Genomic DNA, 19,047 nt, shown 5'->3' on the forward strand with positions numbered 1-19,047 from the left:
ATCCAAGCAGCCTTTTATTGCAGCATACAGAACCATGTGCTGCCTGGTTTCTGTTATTGACCATAGCTCCTTTATTTGTTCAGTACCAATGCCACGACAAGGCCTGGCCACGGCTGTGATGTGGGGGAAGAAGCAAGTGCTGCAGAGTTCATGAGTGTTCATTCTGGTGCCACCACACACAGCACAACAGAGCCTGAGCATGTTGCCTTTAAGGTGGGATGTTCTCAAGTTCACTGCAAATAAACATGTTGCACAACTTCCACCAGTATCATGAAGCCCTGATGAAGCTAAACATCTGCTTTTACCAGTGAGAAATTTGTCCATGCAACTCATGTATTTCAAGCTGTGTGAGAGAATCACAGAATCATAAAATGTCAGCAGGTTGGAATGGACTTTTAAAGATCCTCCTGTCCCAACCCCCTTCCCATGCTACAGGCAGAGACATCTCCCGCTAGACCAGGTTACTCAAGGCCTTATTCAACTTCAACATTGTGAGGGCTGGGGCACCCACAGCTTCTCTGGGCAATCTATTCCAGTGTCTCATCCACTGTCACAGTAAAGAATTTCTTCCCAAAATCTCGCCTAAATTTCCCATCTTAATTTGTACCCATTACTGCTTGTCCTATCACCACAGTTCCGGATGAACTTCCCTTCAGATACTGGAAGGTTGCTATGGGGTCTCTACACAACGTTCTCTTCTTCAGGCTGAACAGCCTCAACTTTGTCAGCCTGTCTTTGTAGAGAAGGTGCTCCAGCCCCCTTATCAACTTCATGGCCTCCTCTGGACCTCCTCCATCAGTTTCATGTCCTTCTTCTGTTGGGGACCCCAGAGCTGGATGCAGTGTTCCAGGTGGGGTCTCACCAGAGCAGAGCAGAGGGGCAGAATCCCCTCTCTCGCCCTGCTGCCCACGCTGCTTTGGATGCAGCCCAGGATGTGGCTGGTTTCCTGTCAAGTCTCAATCTCCCCTGGCGAGCCTTTTCTTGACACGAGCATCAGCCGCGATGGGGCCGCCGCAGGAGCCGAGCCCGGCCGGGCCGAGCCGTCCCCTCCCCGCGGCCCCGGGCGGCGGCGGCGGCGCGGGGAGGGGGGAGCGGCGCCCCGTGCGTGCCGCAGCCGGTCACGTGGGCGGCGGCACCGGAGCCGGGGCCGCGAGAGGCTGAAGCGGCGCCGGCAGCAGCCATGGCGGCGGCGGCGCTGGGCGGGCTCGGCCTCCTGCGCGCCCGGCTCAGGCTCGCAGCCGCAGCCGCCACGACCTCCGCCGCCCTCGGCCGAACTGGCCACTGCGCGCCCCCGCTGTGGAGGGGCGCCACCGCCGCCGCTCTCCCCTCGGCCGGGAGGAGCTACGGCTCCCAGGCGAAGGAAGAGGAGGAGCTGCGCGTCCGGTACCTGGATGATGAGCACAAAGGTAACGAGGGGAAGGAGGCTCTGCACTCGGTGTCCCGGCCTGGCCGGGGTGACCCCTGCGGGGCAGGGAGAGGGCGTCCCTCGGGGAGCAGCCCGGCTGCGATGGGCGGGAAGAGAGCGGCGGCTCCTCCTTCTCCTTGTCACCGCGGCCGAGGTTGCGTCGCGGGGTGCTGGGAGCTGCCGGTGTGGCAGTGGCAGAACTGGGTCAGCTTGGTCCCTCTTGGCTCTTCAGAGGATCGTAGAACGGTTTGGGTTGCGACCTTGAAGACTGCCTGGCTCCAACTCCTCTGCCATGAGCAGGGACACCTCGTACTAGACTAGGTTTGCTGAGAGCCCCGTCCAACCTGTCCTTGAACACCTCCAGGGATGGGGCATCCATAGCTTCTCTGGGCAACCTATTCCAGTGCCTCACCACTCTCACAGTAAAGCTTTTCCTCCTATTATCTAATCTAGACCTACTCTCTTTCAATTTGAACCCATTCCACCGTGTCCTGTAACTACATACCCTTGTAAATAGTCTTGCTGCATCTTTCTTGTAGGTTCCCTTCACGTACTGGAAGGCTGCAATTAGGTCACTTCAAAGCCTTGTCTTTTCTACACTGAAGAGTTCCAGTTCTGTCAGCGTTTCTTTATAGGAGAGGTGTGCCATTCTTTATAGGAGAGGTGGCCTCCTCTGGACTCACTCCAGCAGGTCCCTGTCCTTCCTGTGCTGGGACCCCAGAGCTGGATGCAGTGTTCCAGGTGGGGTCTCACCAGAGCAGAGCAGAGGGGCAGAATCCCCTCCCTCCCCTGCTGCCCACACTGCTTTGGATGCAGCCCAGGACACCTTTGTCTCTCTGGGCTGTGAGTGCCCATGGCTGGGTCATGTCCAGCCTCTCACCCACCAGCACCCCCAAGTCCTTCTCCCCAGGGCTGCTCTCCATCTGTTCATCCCCCTGCCTCTGTTGGTACCAGAGGTATCCAACCCAATTGCAGCACCTTGCACTTGATCTTGTTAAAGCTCATGAGGTTCACACAGGCCCACTTCATGAGCTTGTCCAGGTTGCTATGGGTGACATCCTGTCCTCGAGGTGTTTCAACAGCATCATGCCTCTTTTCCAGAGTACTGCAGCATATGTACTGTGTTTGTGAGGTACACCTCTCTGAGTTGGCATCTGTTGGCCACTCTGATTTGAGAAAATGAAGTTTAGCAACAAACTGCTAGAGTCATGCTGCTTCCAACATCAGTTTTGTGCTTGTGTGCAGGGGGCAGAGAAAGGCACAGAACTTATACTGACGTTTTCTGTGCTGGAAGGTATGGCTTCAGTATTCTCTGATCACATGCCACTTTCCTAATAACCATCTCATCCTCCTCCTTGCTTCTAGTGTTGTCAACTACTACTCACCTCGACTCGGCTATACCAAGAGTCTTATTTTAACTCACCTGGTTAAAAAAAGAAAGAAAATCTGTCGCCCTTAGTGACTTGCAGTTAGTGTATCACAGCACAGACACTTTGTACTTCCTCTTCTGATCTGGTGCTCACCAGATTTGGAGGTGTTCCACTTCCTTTGGTGTTTGTCACTTCCTTGACGAACAGGAAGGGAATGCAGCAGGGCTAGGAATGGTGGAGAAGTGCGTGCAAGCTCTGTTCCTGAGGATTTAGTTTTATAGCCATGATGTTAAACCTGCTTTTATGGAGAGGGCCATAGCATAGAGTTTTGATCATCTGCAGCACATGAATCTCTTTATATGGAGAATATATCTTGGAACCAAGATGCACAGTTTAGTTTATGTCTTTGAGCATCTTAACTCAGCTATTTCAGACCTGTTGCCAGTTCAGGCAAATGCCCATGAGTTGAGTTTGTCTGTACATAGATTTGTATACATGTACAGAGAGGTAACTTTAAAACTTCGAATTTTAGTATGAGGCTTAGAAGATGATTCCTTTTTTTCAAGGGAAGACTGTTGCTGTGCTTTCATCTGAGGGCAGGTTTTTGTCATTATTTAGGGTTGATAGTAAAGATGATCTAATCTGATCCTGAAATCATCTTCTTCTGTTTTAGTTGTAGTTCTGTTCCCAAGTCTTTCCACTTCGTTTAAAATGTACTACTTTAGTCCTGTTTTTCCAGCCAACTGTGGAACTTCTTATTAGTTCTAAACTTCCATTCAGATTTTTTTGGGGATTATTTTAAGTCAAGGAAGAGACAAGACAGGAGCAATAAAGAGTTTTTAAAATGTTAGAAGAGCGTTTTTCCTTGTTTCTTTTGTGCTCTACCAAAAAGTTGTAGAAAATATCATGATCTTATATAGTACTCAACTTTTATTTCTGTTATTACACAACAAACATAGAATTAGGCAGTGTGTTCCAGCTGTTGAATCAGCTAGGAGTCATTGTTTTTGTAATGTTATGAAGGTGTTTTGTACTGAATATGCAGCCAAACATGGAGAAAGTATTTGTAATGTTAAAGCAACTGTCACTATCGTAAGAAAGGATTCTATCGGTGTATTTTTAATTAATGTATTCTCTTCAGCAGAAGGAATTTTCTTTGGTATTGACTTTCAGAAGGACACAGAAGCAAACACTGTTCGTTACAAAAAGATAATAACAAGGATCTAGAAGTAGGCCAGAAGGAGACATAAACTTCATATGCCTTCTTCAGCAGCACAAAGAGCAGGCAACATTTCCGCAAAAGAAACATGGCTCTGCTTCCTCCCTGTAGTGCTACCACACACCCTTCTCCTCGCCTTGTATGCCAAGTTCATTTATATTTATCATCTTACAGTATGTAATATCCCTGCTGAATGAGTCCACTAGCTCTATAAACACCCCTGCTGTCTTTCTTGCTCTTTTCTACCCTGCCACTGACCTACCATTTCATGTTACAGACTTTCCCACATGGTACTCTGGTGTCCCCGTGGCCTCAAAACGCTCTCCCATTACATTCTTCTTGACTCCACACAGGGTCAGACCCTGTTCTCTGACTACCTTTTGCAGCACACGCGTGCTTGTTGATGCTGTGGTTGTGTTCCTGCACACGCCTAGTGTTTCCATGTAGCTCAGAGAAGGATGTATTGTGAATACTGGGGAGGAAGGAAAACTGGCTGTACCTGCGTCATGTACAGGCACATGTCTTGTAGCACTAGACAAATCTTTGCCTGTAGGCAAAGTAGCAAACTGTTCTGCTTCATATCACTTCCATGTGATCTGTATACCCCAGGTCTTGGGAAGTTGCTAAACATAAACTAAAATAAGATTATATTTGCAAAGGCTAGTTATTGAAATTTTAATTCAAGTCTTTCCGGCTTCCAAATTTGACCTGAACTAGAATACAAATGGAGTGAGATTTTTGAAGAATGTGATTGAAAAATACCTGTATATGCTGCACATGTTGCAACTTGTGAAGCTCTTAGTGTCAGTTTTCTGTGAGTAAAGGTGACTGTCAGTGTCTTAGTATTTTTTAATTAAGTATATATCTTTTACTTTATTTGAGATTCTATTTGATCATCACTAGGGCTGAATTGTTTTATAGCTGTTGACATTTCAGAATTCTTAGCCAAGTTGCATTAGTGATCCCATTACAAATTTAAATGAACTTAGTGCTTTTGATTTTTAAGTTATAGGTGCAATCGGGAGAAATACCTTTCTAGTCTTGACTCCAGTGTTGCAATGTCACATGCTGAAATGTGATATAATATTTATAGAATTTAGATTTTACACTAGAATGACTTCTTATGATCAAATTTCTCAGCTGTTTTTAGTTCAGTTTAGAGGAAGACAGCTTTGGTCTTCATCGGTTAGAATTTTAATGTACATGGAATGGGCAAAACCAAATATGGTTTTGGTTGAAGTTCGCTCAGAGGTTGGAAACTGATAGCTGATAAATAGGAAAAAACTTTCCCTTCTTTTGCTATGTTTAAAGCGGGGCTGACTAGGTGACATCTACTAATTTAAGAAGTTCAGAAAAGAGTTAAAGCGGAATTTAGAGATGAAACAGGTGCAGATAGGGGATTTTGAAGAGTGTTTTGGTACTTTTATAAAGTACTGGTTAGTGCACATCTGTGTAATTTTTCACTTAAATACTTCTTGATAAGATGATTAATGAAAGCCAGCAGAATTGTGCATGATATATTCACCATATGTTCTTGTTTTGCTTAAGAAACTACTCTAGAATAATAAACTTCTAAGTCCAATTGTCTGCCTTGGTTTATCTGAGTAGTTAAGTGAAACAAGTTAAAAATAACTTACTTTGATTCTCCTTCCATTTTTCAAAGCCTAATTCAGACTTTTTAAAATGTTTTTTTTAATTATGGAAAATTACATTTGTGTGAGTGTGTATTTAATGCAAATAAATAATAGTAAAATAAAAATAAATGTTAAAAAATTCTGCAAGTACTTTATTTGCAGATGTAGTGACTCTTCTGAACACTTGACAAAATTACTGATATGGGTTTAAAAACAAGATTTGTTTTTAAGTAACCATTTAAATGGGTTTCTACCAAACATTGAGGATGAATGTTTTGATCCCTAAAAAGTACAACATGAAAGAGATAACAACCATTATAGAAAGTAAGATTTCCTGTGTGCTGGTCCAAGCAGTAGTTAAACCAGTATCTAACCTCTTTACTATATTCAAGTATTAAATTTAGTCGATGCTATGAAATCAGTATGTTTCTGGGAATTTACAGATATTTTGAAGCTATCTTCCAGATACGTATGTATCTTTATTTCACTAAAAGGCATTTTTTGCTTTTATTATGCATGACTTTCTTTTTTTTTCCTCTTGAACATTGAGAATTATACCACAGGCAGCTTTCTCTTTTAACATGGGCAACTTGCAAGTAGAGAACATATTGTACATTTGTATATGCTTTGCCTCTAATGATGGGCTGGGAAAGTAGTATATAGGAATATTGCTGCTTATATTAGACAATACTGGGAATCATTGTCTCTTGGAGATCCTAGCCAGTTAAGATGAAGTTAGTTTTCAGTATGCAGATGTAGATTTTATTGGATGCACATTATGTGCTGAAGTGTGTCCCAGAAATAATGTGGGGATGACTTCCAGGAAAAACTATCAGATTAATATTGAGTTTAGCATATGTGAATGCTTATTCCTTCTTAGTATATCTGTCATGTTTTTGATACCATACAGATACACCAGCAAAGCTACTACTACTACTACCACTAATTTCTACTTATTTTTATTAATGACTACTTTTTAATACCTTTTCTTTTACAAGTAGATTTTTCCAACAGTTTATTTTAAAGCATTTGGGAAAGCACGTGTGTGTGTGTGTGTGTGTGTGTGCTTTAGCAAGAACGAACCATGGCTAAATGCTTCAGATGACAATGTAACAAGTGTTACTGAAAAGTTGCATCAGTCAGGTCAAGTCCCAGGTGACTGGAAAAGGGGAAACATTGTACCTATCTTTAAAAGGGGCAGAAAGCTGGGGCCTGGGAGCTACTGACCCATCAGCCTCACCTCACCTCTGTGCCTGGAAGAGTTATGGAACAGATCATCTTGGAAGCTCTCCTAAGGCACATGGAGGACAGGGAAGTGATTCAAGACAGCCAGCATGGCTTCACCGAGGACAAGTCCTGCCTGACCAGCCCAGTGGCCTTCTATGATAGAGTGACTCCATCAGTGGTCAAGGGAATGGCTACAGATGTCATTTATCTGGACTTCTGGAAAGCCTTTTACAGAGTTCCCCACAACATCCTTTTTTCTAAACTGGAGAGAGATGGATTCAGTGGGTGAACTGTTCAGTGGATGAGAAATTGGTTGGTTGGTGACATCCAGAGTGCAGTGGTCAACGGCTCAGGTCCTGATGGATGCCAGTGACAAGTGATGTGCCTCAGGGGCCTGTACTGGGACCAGTGTGATTTAGTATGTTCACTGATGACATAGATGAAGGGATTGAGTTCACTTTCAGCAAATTTTTAGATGACACCAAGCAGGGTGGTGCAGTTGACACACCTGATGGATGGAATGGCATCCAGAGGGAATTGAACAGGATCAAGAACTGGATCCTTGGGAATCTCATGAGATTTAACAAAAGATCAAGTGCAAGGTGCTGCACCAAGGTGCTGCACCAAGGTGCTGCAGAGCAAGCTCCGGTATCAGCACAGGCTGGGGGATGAACAGATGGAGAGCAGCCCTGGGGTGAAGGCCTTGGGGGTGCTAGTGGGTGAGAGGCTGGACATGACCCAGCCATGGGCACTCACAGCCCAGAGAGCCAAACGTGTCCTGGGCTGCATCCAAAGCAGCGTAGGCAGCAGGGGAGGGAGGGGATTCTGCCCCTCTGCTCTGCTCTGGTGAGACCCCACCTGGAACACTGCATCCAGCTCTGGGGTCCCAGCACAGGAAGGACAGGGACCTGTTGGAGTGGATACAGAGGAATCATGAATATGATTAGAGGGATGGAGCACCTCTCCTGTGAGAAAAGTCTGAGGGAACTGGGATTGTTCAGCCTGAAGATTAGGCTTTGAGGTGGCCTTACTGTCACATTCCAGTACGTGAAGGGAACCTAGAAGAAATCAGGAGAGGAACTTTTTACAATGCCTTATAGTGATGGGACAAGGTCTTTAAACTGAAAGAGAGCAGGTTTAGATTAGATATTAAGATTAAATTCTTTACTGTTAGGGACTGAAACTGGTTGCCCAGAGAAGCTGTGGATATCCCATCCCTGGAGGTGTTCAAGGCCAGGTTAGATGGTGCTCTGGACAACCTGGTCTAGTGCAAGGTGTCCCTGCAGGGGGCTTGGAACTAGATGATCTTTAAGGTCCCTTCCATCCTCAGGATGCTCAGGTCCTGTAGTAATGGCATATCAGAACAAAACTGATTCAAATGTGATTGCAAGGAATGTCTTTTGTATATGTCACTGCAATATGTTGGTGTTCCTTGCAAACCATTTATACTTTCCTCTTGCAATTCTTAATATTTTTTTTCTTACTTAAAAGAGAACAGCTGCGTGGGTGCCATCTTTATCTTTTACTTCTGTAGAAAGAAGCAGAAGTGGTGGTTTTATGACTTGATACAGCACTGCTAAGATAAATCGACTTGTATGATTCGTCTTCAGGGATCATTTCTTTGTGGCAAAGATATTTAAAGTGCTTTAATGTTAACTGGAACTTCCTTCTGAATACACTATTGGTGGTGGTGGAGTAGCAGTCTTTGGGCTCCAGTGGGGAGAAGAAAAATTCAAGTGTCATCAAGTGTCGTTGCCATTAAGTATAACATGCTTCTGAAAAGGACTCTATTTCCTGACTGAAGTATGGTTTGGGATAATAGCATCTCTAGTTTATTCAAGCATGGTATTTGTAGTGCCTGAAAATCTAAGTGAAGTCAGGGTGAAGGGTCTTTTTGTTGCTTTAACGTGGGATGTTGCTTTTGCCTAATCTACTTGTGTTGAACATATGGAATATTTGAATATGGAGCGATCCTCCTCCTAGAGAAGAAGTTGTAACAGCTGAAGAAAAGTGCTACAGCACCACTCCTTTTTTGCTTAACAGAACATAAACAGATTCCTATGTAAGTGCTGAATAATGACCTTTGCAGGCGGTCCTGTATACCTCCAGCCATAGGGATAAACGTGTGGGAATTCAGGCTTGTAGAACAAGGGAGTGAAGGTCATTTGGGTTGTCCTGGCTCCTCTCCACTTTTAGGAGGTATCTATACTTAGCAACTGACTGTACCTTAGGAGCAAGAAAGGGAGGTATACTTTATTACTTGCATTCGACGCCATTTTTATTTGAATCTTGAGAGTGGCAGCTGGCAAATGGAAGACTTTGTCTTCAAATTGGTAACTGCAGAAGGAACAGGAACTCTTTTCCATCTTGTCTTGTGTGCATGTGTGTGCACATACATGCAGAAGGAAGCAGAGGAAGGGAGCTCAAACACTAATGGGTCAGTCCTTAGGGAGGACAGGTTTTCCAGAAATAGAAGAAGCAGTATGCACTGATGTGACAGGGAAGGCTATGAGAGCAAGATTATGTATAGATTGCACATTCAAAGCTGAGTGGTGAAGTAGTAATCACCTGGGCAAATAGTGAGTTTCTGGAATTTGTTTTTTCATCCTGTAGGTTGATGGCAATATTGTGAGCATTTTTGTTTGAGATAGAGCTCCCTTTCTGCCTTTCATTCCTGGTCCATGCCCTAGTCCTTTTTCTCCCCTTATACTTGCGTTCTCTGCATAAAAGGTCCTGATTGATAAAATGTTACCAGGGCAGGATCAGGGCTGTGTGCTGGTGTTTTGAACTTGGGCGGTTGTGTTGGGTTCAGGCAGTAATTGTCTAAAAGATTGCTATAGCCATGGTAAACACAGGCATTACCAAAGTAAACTTTTCAGAATTTTCCTGTTTGATAATCATGCCTGTTAAGGCGAGGGGGGCAAAATAAAGACAATTTTTGTTTCTGCTGCAACATTTGAACCAATGCACAGGTAATCAGTCAGTGAGACAATTGATTTGTAACTGGACCGAGGGAGCTGTGAATGTGTCTTTGGAGCCATGTACCAAGCATTCAGCTTGATTTTTGTGTTCCAGGAGAGAATTTTTGTGTGAATTTTTTCCTTTTTAAACAAAAATACAAGTTTCCCATTGGTGGCATTCTTTCTTTGTTTATGACTTCCTTTTACCTGTATAGGAGTTGCTAGTCTTTGCTGTGATAGCACTTCATGTTTTAAGAAGTCTCTGGAGACAGGCTCTCTAAATATGGAAATGTGCTTTCCAAATAAGCATCTTTCCTGATTACATGTCAGCACTTCATGTACAAACATAAAATGTGTAATTCTACTTTCAACCTTTGTAAGGACTGCTTCCACATAAAGGTGTTAGGGCCATATTTTTGTTCCTCAAGTAACTGTAATTTCTGTTGAGTATTGAAAAGTATAGATCAGTTTATTTTCTTTCAGAAACTCAGTAGTGATTACACTAGCATTTTTTTGCAGTCCTCAATGCCTTTTGCATAATTTCAAAATAATAATAACTTACACAGATGAGACATGTTTTACTACATTCTAACGATGATATTATTTTTCTTCCCCTCCAGGAATTGTGGTGCTTGGATTAAACAGATGTCATGCCAAGAATGCACTTAGCAAAAATCTTGTAAAAATGGTAAGTGAAAAGAACAGTTTTTAGTATAAAGGTGAAGTATTGGAATGAAGCACTTTAAAAAGTGTTTGGTTATTGCCCTTCCTCCTTTTCTCTGTAGATGTCAAAAGCTGTGGATGCTTTGAAATCTGATAAGAAAGTACGAACTGTTATATTCCGGAGTGAAGTCCCGGGGATATTCTGTGCTGGTATGCAAACTTAATTTTCCTGAGAAGCTGGAAATCTGTATTCTCTTATTGCACTAAAAATAAAAAAAAAAATTAAAAAAAAAAAAAAAAGGCCCAGATTCCAAGGAAACATGTTTTTTTTATGTATTGATCTCAGTATCTCAGTAGCAAACAAAACATTTTTGTATGATTTTCCTCAATTGCTAACATGAATCAAATATTGGGTTTATTCTTTCTGTGTCATAAAGTATTTCAGAATATATAATAGTTTATCCATGATGGTGAAAAATAATTTCATTTATCTAGAAGCTCTTGTAGGTATGTCAGAGTAAGGTGCAAATAATTTTAGAGGCCATATAAAGAGGCTTTGTAGAAAGCTGTATCAAACCTGTATTTAAACGCATTAACTTGAACTTTTAATGAAAGAATCATATGTAAACATAAAATTTCATTATGAATATGCATGTTACTGCAGGCTGAATGTATTCTCAAATTAAAAACAAATCCAAACAAAAAGCACACACCACAGCCTACATATCCAACAGTTACATGCATCTTGCCAAAGTGCTCAGAAAAGCAAAAGCTCTCAACTACCAGATGCTGGGAAACAGAATTTGCTGACATGTCAAGATCAGTTCATACAGCAGTATGTTTTGTGAATACCAAGTGAATAGTCTTCTTATTTAAAAATGTTTCAACCAGTCTTACTTTATTCAAATTTAATTTAAATTCATTTGAAACTGAAAACAGGAAATAGAAGTAAAACAGTTTGTTGTTTCTAATATATTAATAGAACTGTCAAGAAATAAATCAGTTCTGAAATTTTACTTTTCTGATCATTTCTTTAGTTATGCTTGATAGACCCAAATAACATAATTATTTTAGTTTTAGATGCAAAACAGTTTTTCCAATCTTTAAAATGTGTAACATACCTAAGGACTCTTAGTTGCATTTAAAATTCTTTTTTGTTGCTTTTAGTAAGTCTGTTCTCACACAGATACAGTTTGTCACTTACAAGACTTGTGAAAATACTGGTCTTGGAAGAAAGGGAATAATCAATTCAGTACTTAGTAATACATATACATAGGTTAAATGTATATATATTAATCAGCATATTTAATTTAAAGGTTGTATGTTGTTTTAAATCAAGAAGTTTTAAGTTTGAGTCATCTCAGTAAAAAAAGGTTTAAAAACTGTAGTTTTTAAACTGATGAAGAATGTAGTATCAGAGCAACACATGCAAATGGTGTTTCAAGTTAAATGTTATGTACTTGAAATAAAAACATGGCTGTTGGGTTTTTTTAACGATGTTTTTTATTTGACATGCTTGAATTTTGTAGTAGTGTTGTATCGGAAATAGGGGAGCAGAAATACTGATTTTGAGGGGGACTATCTCAGGTATGCTACTATTACTGTACATGTGAGCTCCAAGTACATCTCCAGTATTCTTTGTTAGCTGTCTCTTCAGAGCTCTTTTGGTATTAAGATTTAACATAGTCATTGGTATTTGTTTGTCTGGCTTAAAAAATCAAGCAATTCAGGGTATGTATTAGCACATAACAATAAAGAAAGATATAAGGACATTAGGAAAGAAAATTAATCCTGAAAAGAAGACTGTGAAAGACAAGGGCTGGGTAGCTATATATGAATCTTAAACCAGACAGTTGAGATAGGGTGTGAACTAGGTGTCTGTAATTTTAAAAAAGTGATGGGTGAAACGAGGTTCCTAAGAGAGGAGATTCCTATAGCTGAACAAGTGAAATAATGAATGTTCCAACAGTGGTAACCAGAATACTTGAGGCAGAGTTTGTTAATGAAAATAGGCAAAAAGTGCACAGTGGATGGATGGTTTGCTTCATTAGGTGACTTTAATGGGTGTCTCTAAAGAGAATAATAATAGAGGAAGCATAGTGAGATCTGGAAAAAACAGGTTAACAGCTTAGGGAAATAAGATGAAGAGAGGAACATACTGGATGTAAAGAAGGCATTTTCTGGAGGGGACTCAGAAAATTCAGTAGAACAGAAGAAAGTGTTTTCAAACTTAAATGTTAAAGGAGAATGTGTTGCTTCAAGAACATTTAATTTCCTTAAAAAATGCAAGGATCATCTTGTGAAATGTCACATTTTCGTATGCCTTATAGTGCTATTTAGTTAGGCTAAACCTAGGATGTTTTTATTTCTTTGTATTTCCTCAGTAATGTTTTATTGCTAACATGTAAGGGAATGTATGCTTTTAAAAATACACTTTTATGATTATTTTTTGGACCACCATCTGATGTTTTACAGACCGCATATTGGGAAACTTTGTCCTAGAATGTAGTTCCCTTTTATGTGTGGAATGAAGTCTAAGATTGTTAAATCCTGACATTCCTTAGCTATCAACAAATATCTGTGAAAGCCACAAGCCAAGTGTCTTGTTTCCTTCTAAGGCCTAGTCCACAAAACATGACATCCAACCATTTTTCACAAAGTAACAGTGTGGATGATTAAAAGATTTGAACTCTGTTGATGCCTGATGTAGATTTGGGTGATTTCAAGTTACGGAATTTTCACGTGGTGAAATGGGAGTGGGACAAAAATGGAGTTGTATAAAAGTATGTAGGGATGTGCCAGAAAACCTACTCCTTCATTTCTGCACAAAAATTCACTTTGAGTCTTTACCTACTCTTTTCTTTGTGTCTTCTTTTTAATACTTCATACATCCATGGGTGCAGAAAATTCCTCATTAATGCTCTAGCACTGATCAAAAGGGACACCCAGAAGTCAAAGACTTGCATGTCTGGTGTTAAGGATGTCTATGATTATGCGTAGACTATGTCTGTGAGTAATTACGTCTATCATGGCTTTTTGTGCTTCCATTAGAAATGCTCTGGCACTGAGTCACTTCTTGGCTCCTTTCTTTCTCCATCTGAAACCAAATAAGTAAGGTATTGGCTTTTCTGGAGTGAACATGTGAGACCAGTCCTAGCTTATGTAAGTTGTGGCTGAGTGCTTGCCCCATTCTGCAGCTAAAGCAGGTGAATACTCTGTACAGGGATCTTTTTATTTCCCGACAGTGTTCCATTCTTGAGGAGGGCATAGGGTTATGCATGGAATAAAGCAGGTGTGCTATGGGGAAAGTGTCTGTGATCAAGTAGTCATGGGCTGTGCTGTGTTCACACAAGGGGCCAAATTACATTCACATAGGCAGTTTGAATAGCTTGATTTTTCATTATTAATATAATTTTAACATATGTATATTAGTGATATTACTGAGGCACTTTTTGTGAGCAGATTTTTAGGCTTTTTCATCTTCAAGATATTTCTAGAAGTAAGAATGCATAGTTGTGTTGGGTGATATGGTACTGTGAGGAAGAGAGGAGGCAGTATCCACAAGTTGTTGCAAAACCTAATTTTGTGTCAGTATGTTCACAGAATGGATAAGGTTGGAAGAGACTTCAGTGAGGTCATCTGGTCCAACCTCCCTGCTCAATCAAGGTAATTCTGGAGACAATCTTAGAGCTTCTTCTGATTTTAACTACATGAGGTCAAAAAAAAGGTACAAATAAAATACACTGCTTAAGAGTACTTCTTTTGGTTTTTCAGATAGTGTTTGATTATGATTTTGGTCCGAAGAGTTGAACAGGCTAATACTGCACCTTAAAGCTTTTGTTGTTCAATTTTCTAAGGCTTTGAATAAAAGCTAAAATAATATTTATAGAACTTCTAGTTGTAATAGAATTTACCTTGGGAAATGTTTTGGCTGAAACTGAAGACTGCTGCATGGTTCTAGGTCTCCTGTTTTCTCCTACTTTTTCTCGCCTCACCCACTCTTGTCAGTGTATTTGATGGCATGAAATAGGGATTATGCTATATGTTGCAATTGAAAACTATGGATGTTTGAGATCAGGTAATATTCTTCCCTTTTTAAACAGTTTTATATGTTGATGGTTATAGTGATTAAAGAAAGATGCTTTTTATATTCTTTTCCTTCCAACTTTTCGCTTGCTGTTCATTGTATTGTTGTTTTTCTTGGTACTGTCATGTTCTTCCAGCCCTCTTTTCATGTCCTGTCAAGAAGGCATTGAAAAAACATACTCCTCATGTATTTGTCTCAGGCAGTAACTTACTGGCCCATAGTCCGTTGGTTCAGTTTACAACTCATGCTATTAAATAAAACCCCTTGCTACTGATTTACCATTCAGGGTAGTTCCTCTGGTGCCTGAACAACCAGGACAGTTGCTTAACCCTCACTGTCCAAATCCAGTCAGGGATCATTTCTCTTAATAATTCATGTGTGAGTTGTTGTCAGTTTCCCTGCATCCATCACTCATCTGTTGATACAAGAAAAAATCCTAGTATCTCATAAAGGAGAAGAAGGACTAGAGGAACACACTGCTCCTGGATTTTGATTTTCGTGAGAGAGTTAGGAGAGCTTTCTGGGGAAAGATCTTGTAACTTTTTGAGACTTTTGTAGTGACTTTGTTTAGAGTGTGTTTAGAACAGTCTCTCTTCAGTATTGTTTTTTCAAAGTGATCTGGACTGTATGAAATAGAGGTTGTGAGGTTGATGGGTTATTTGCTTTGTATATGTGTGCCTACAAAGAGAGCTTTGGAAAAATTTTTACTTGACATATTTGAAAAATGTTCTTTGGAGACCTTATTTCAAAAATCTTTGAGACATATCAGAATACAGACAGTTAACTTTTTGCTGTTGTTGTAACAGGCTTTCAAGTCAGTTTGAAAAATTTGGGTATTTGAGCTCTTTAAACCACTTTGACCTAAAAGTTGCTGCAGCTTGGCCAATTCCCTTCTTGGAAAAGCAGAAGTAATCTCTCTGCCAGAAAAAATTCACCATTTGAATCTGTGGTGTGAGTAAAGCCAACCCAAATGCTTTTCCTGTTGGCATAAATTGTCTGCATCAGAATTTTGTTTCCAGGGTTAAATTGGCTGTACGGAGTCTAATTCCCAGCTGCCACTTCCAGCTGGTGCAGTTTTTCTGGCAGAAGTTTATGAAGCAGACAAGCCAGGTAGAGCAGATCCTTGAAGACTTCTTTGTTTATGGGGTTTTGATGTGGAAGAGTAGAGGAGTTTCATAACAGGTCTCAAGTACTTGACCTACTCTTATTTTTATAGAACTAGCAGGAGTAGTAGGGAGGTATTACTGTGGGTGTAGTCTCCTTTTTTCTTGCAGTCTCTGTTAAACAAGCAAGGAGAAAGTGTATACTTTCCCGGAACATACTTGGTTGTCCAGATTCCAGCACCTGCACCAGAAACTGAGAAGAGAGTTTGTGTATTACTCTGCTCTTCCCTCTTGAGCATTCAGATCACACATGAAAATGTGTTAGTGTCTTCTGAATTTCTGTTGCTGTATGTACTTTTCATTCTCCCAAATAAATGCCTTTTGATGAAGGCTGTAGCTAGGTTCTTTTCTCTTTCTCATTCCAAGCTTTCACCAGTGTTCAGACTCCAAGTGATGTTAGCTGCCTGTAGACTATTAGGCTCAATGAGAGTTGCATTTTTCCTAGAGCAACATCAGTGACGTGAAAGGCATCAGGTTGGTCAGCCATGCAGCCGCCCTGTCTTGAGTGTGTGCACAGTCATCTGTTACCTTTGGATTCTACAGCTTGCATTTGTTCGACAGATGATTTTGCTTCTTAATTTTGTTGTTGTCTTTCTGGAATGACTAATTCCTGTCATGATTATCTAGAGCACAAGTTGAACAACTGAGCCAGTAAAGAGTGCAATTAGGATTGTGGTTTGATCCTCTAGTCTATATACAGAAAAAAATCCCTGTAAGAAAAACTGGTTTAAAAATCTTTCTTTTGGAATTACCTCAGTAAGCTAACTCCAAATGCTCCTCTACCTTCTACCCTGACAACACATACTAAATCCCAGGAGAAATTGGAATGACAGTGGATTTTTCAGTGCTAAAAAATGCAAATAAGAGTTTTCCAGGAAGTTTTTCAGTAAGAATATGAAAATCTAGCTATGTTCATTTTTTTTAATTTCCAAAAGACTGATCCGTTCCTGATGAGGAAGCAGGTACAAGGAACGTGATAGGAAATTGGGTGGGACTGTACTTAACAGTGCAGTCTTCAAATCAGCATCTAATCAACTGTAAAATTTTAAGCTAAGAATCACTTGTCTGTCTTCTCATTGGTCATTGCAATACCTTACTTGAGAAAATTATAGACCTTGGTTTTCATTTGTTCAACTTTCTGAGAGTTGTTCTCTAGTTGGGAATAGAGCTTTTAAACCAATGTATTCAGTTCACATGGGCCTTTCTGAGAAGAGACCAGGAGTTGTCCTGGTACTCGACAGAGCAAGCTGCAGCCATTTTGAAAACAGACCCTTGACTGCCCGATGCTGAGTCTTTAAGTGATGCTGGTGGCACCTCTGTGATAACATATATATTAGAAATTGTAAAGAACCATGTGCAGCAGCCATGAGGGCAGAGTGAGAAAAAAAATGCAAGAGGAACAGCCATGCAGACACCCAGATCAGTAGCAAGGAAGGGGAGGAGGTGCTCCAAGTGCCAAAGCAGAGATTCTCTTGCAGCCCAAGGACAAGACCGTGTCAAAGCAGGTTGTCACCCTGGAGCTCATGGGAGACCAATCTGGAGCAGATATCCACACTGCAGGCCATGAGGAATGCCATGCTGAAGCAGGTGGACACGCCTGATGGAAGCTGCAGCTCATGAAGAGCCAAGTCAGGAGCAGGTTCCTTGCAAGAGCTGTGACCTATGGAGAGCAGCCTATACAGGACCAGATGTTCTGGCAGTTGTGGCCCATGAGGGACCTATGCTGGAGAAGTCTGTTTCTAAAGGACTGTGCCCTGTGGAAAGGACCATGCTGAGAAAGTTCTTGAAGAACTATGTCTCCTGTGGGAAGTCCTGGGAAAGTCTGTTCTGTTTTGGAGGGATCCTGTGCTGGAACAGGGAAAAAGAGTGAGGAGGAAGGAGTGGCAGGGATGAAGTGTTATGGTCTAATTGCAAGCCCCATTCCCCCTCCCTTTTGCTCTGCACAGCAGTGGGAAGAGATGGGGGAGTTAGTAATCAAGTTAAGCCAGGAAAAAAGGAAGAAGGAACAGTGGGGAGAAGATGGATTTATTTTGGTTTTTGTTTCTCACTATCTATCTTTTATTGGCAATAAATTAAATTTATCTTTCCTAAGTCCATTCTGTTTTGTGCATGATGGTAGCAAGTAAGTGATCTCCCTGTCTTTATCTTGATCCATGAGCTTTTAATTATATTTTCTTCCCTATCTTACTGAGGAAGGGAACTGGCAGAGAGCCTGAGTTAACCTACCACATCCAGTTATTATGGATTTTTCAAAGTAAGATTGAGGCAAGACCTTTATTCTTAAAGAGCTGTGAAATTGAGAGTGGATTGGTTATATAAAGTCTCAGAGGTTCTTGTATAAAAAATGGTCTAAAATAAAAGTAGTCAGAAAGATTTCTCTCCAATTGAGTGAGTAGTGACCAGAGCTGTATAATAAGTACGGTACAGAAGCTAAAGTGGAATAACTTCAGCAGAAACGACTAAATATGTAACTGCTTTGTTCTTTTTCCATCCCTTACTTGAGGTGCAGGATTTTTTTCTTAAGGCTTGTGCATGTCATCTGTTTAGATGACTCTCTCTTCCTATATTGTGTGCTCTGAAGAGTTGTGTATGAAATACTGTGTGTCCTCTAGTTTTGAAGTTCTCTAATGACAACTTCAGTTTAGTTACTCTTTTAGTACCAGGAGCAATTTATAAAAACATTACATTTCTGTCTCAGAGGGATTCCATTCTTTCACTGAATACAGACAGTTTGAATTGAAAGTACTTCCAACCACCGTGTACTTGTCTCCTGTGTCAAATATTTCTAAGGGTCTAGTGGAAGTAGAGACAACTTTATTCGTAGCTAATATTGCCATAGCATAAAACTTAAAAAAAAAAAAAAGTTTCTGTTAATTGGATGTATTCAGCTGTGATGCTAGTTGTGGATATTTCCATGCCATTTTTCTTCCTTTTTTGGTCTTGAATGAGCTGTAGACCGTAGCTTACTGTGATTTGTGAGCACAAAATAAAAACCAAATTTTAGATCAGGCCATAAGTGGAAGGATAAATTATGAGTTCCAGCTAGAGAGTCATCTTTTTTAGCAGTATTTTTCCTTGATTGATGCAATTTTGAGATTTGCTTTTTGAAGTTGATGAAACAGAATATCTGACCATTCCTTCTCTTTTGTGGCTTATCCATTTTGTGATAAAAAATGGAAATGTAAAGGTTTATTTATTCCAATAATACAAGCATTCTTCTTTTTCCTTCCTCAGGAGAGTTGAAGCCATCTTGAAGTTGAGATCCATGCTATTACTTAAAGTTTATTAAAAAGATCTGAACCTGTCTGAGTTGGTCCTC

The 19,047-nt window shown here is 40.8% G+C and overlaps 1 protein-coding gene across 3 annotated transcripts in view; it reads left to right on the forward strand.

Annotated features, from left to right (window-relative positions):
- The first annotated feature begins 1,136 nt into the window (after positions 1–1,136).
- The window catches only part of AUH (AU RNA binding methylglutaconyl-CoA hydratase), a 110,610-nt gene continuing 92,699 nt past the window's right edge, over positions 1,137–19,047 (forward strand). Inside the window, exons 1-3 of one of the 3 annotated variants that reach the window (XM_048290954.1) lie at positions 1,137–1,406; positions 10,436–10,503; positions 10,601–10,688. In XM_048290954.1, coding sequence (XP_048146911.1) covers positions 1,181–1,406; positions 10,436–10,503; positions 10,601–10,688 — 382 coding nt within the window. In that variant the 5' untranslated portion in view covers positions 1,137–1,180. The remainder of the gene's footprint in view (positions 1,407–10,435; positions 10,504–10,600; positions 10,689–19,047) is intronic. The other 2 variants (XM_048290953.1, XM_048290951.1) reach the window with 2 other exon arrangements.

The sequence above is a fragment of the Corvus hawaiiensis genome, chromosome Z (assembly GCF_020740725.1).
Source record: "Corvus hawaiiensis isolate bCorHaw1 chromosome Z, bCorHaw1.pri.cur, whole genome shotgun sequence".
NCBI classification, from domain to species: domain Eukaryota; kingdom Metazoa; phylum Chordata; class Aves; order Passeriformes; family Corvidae; genus Corvus; species Corvus hawaiiensis.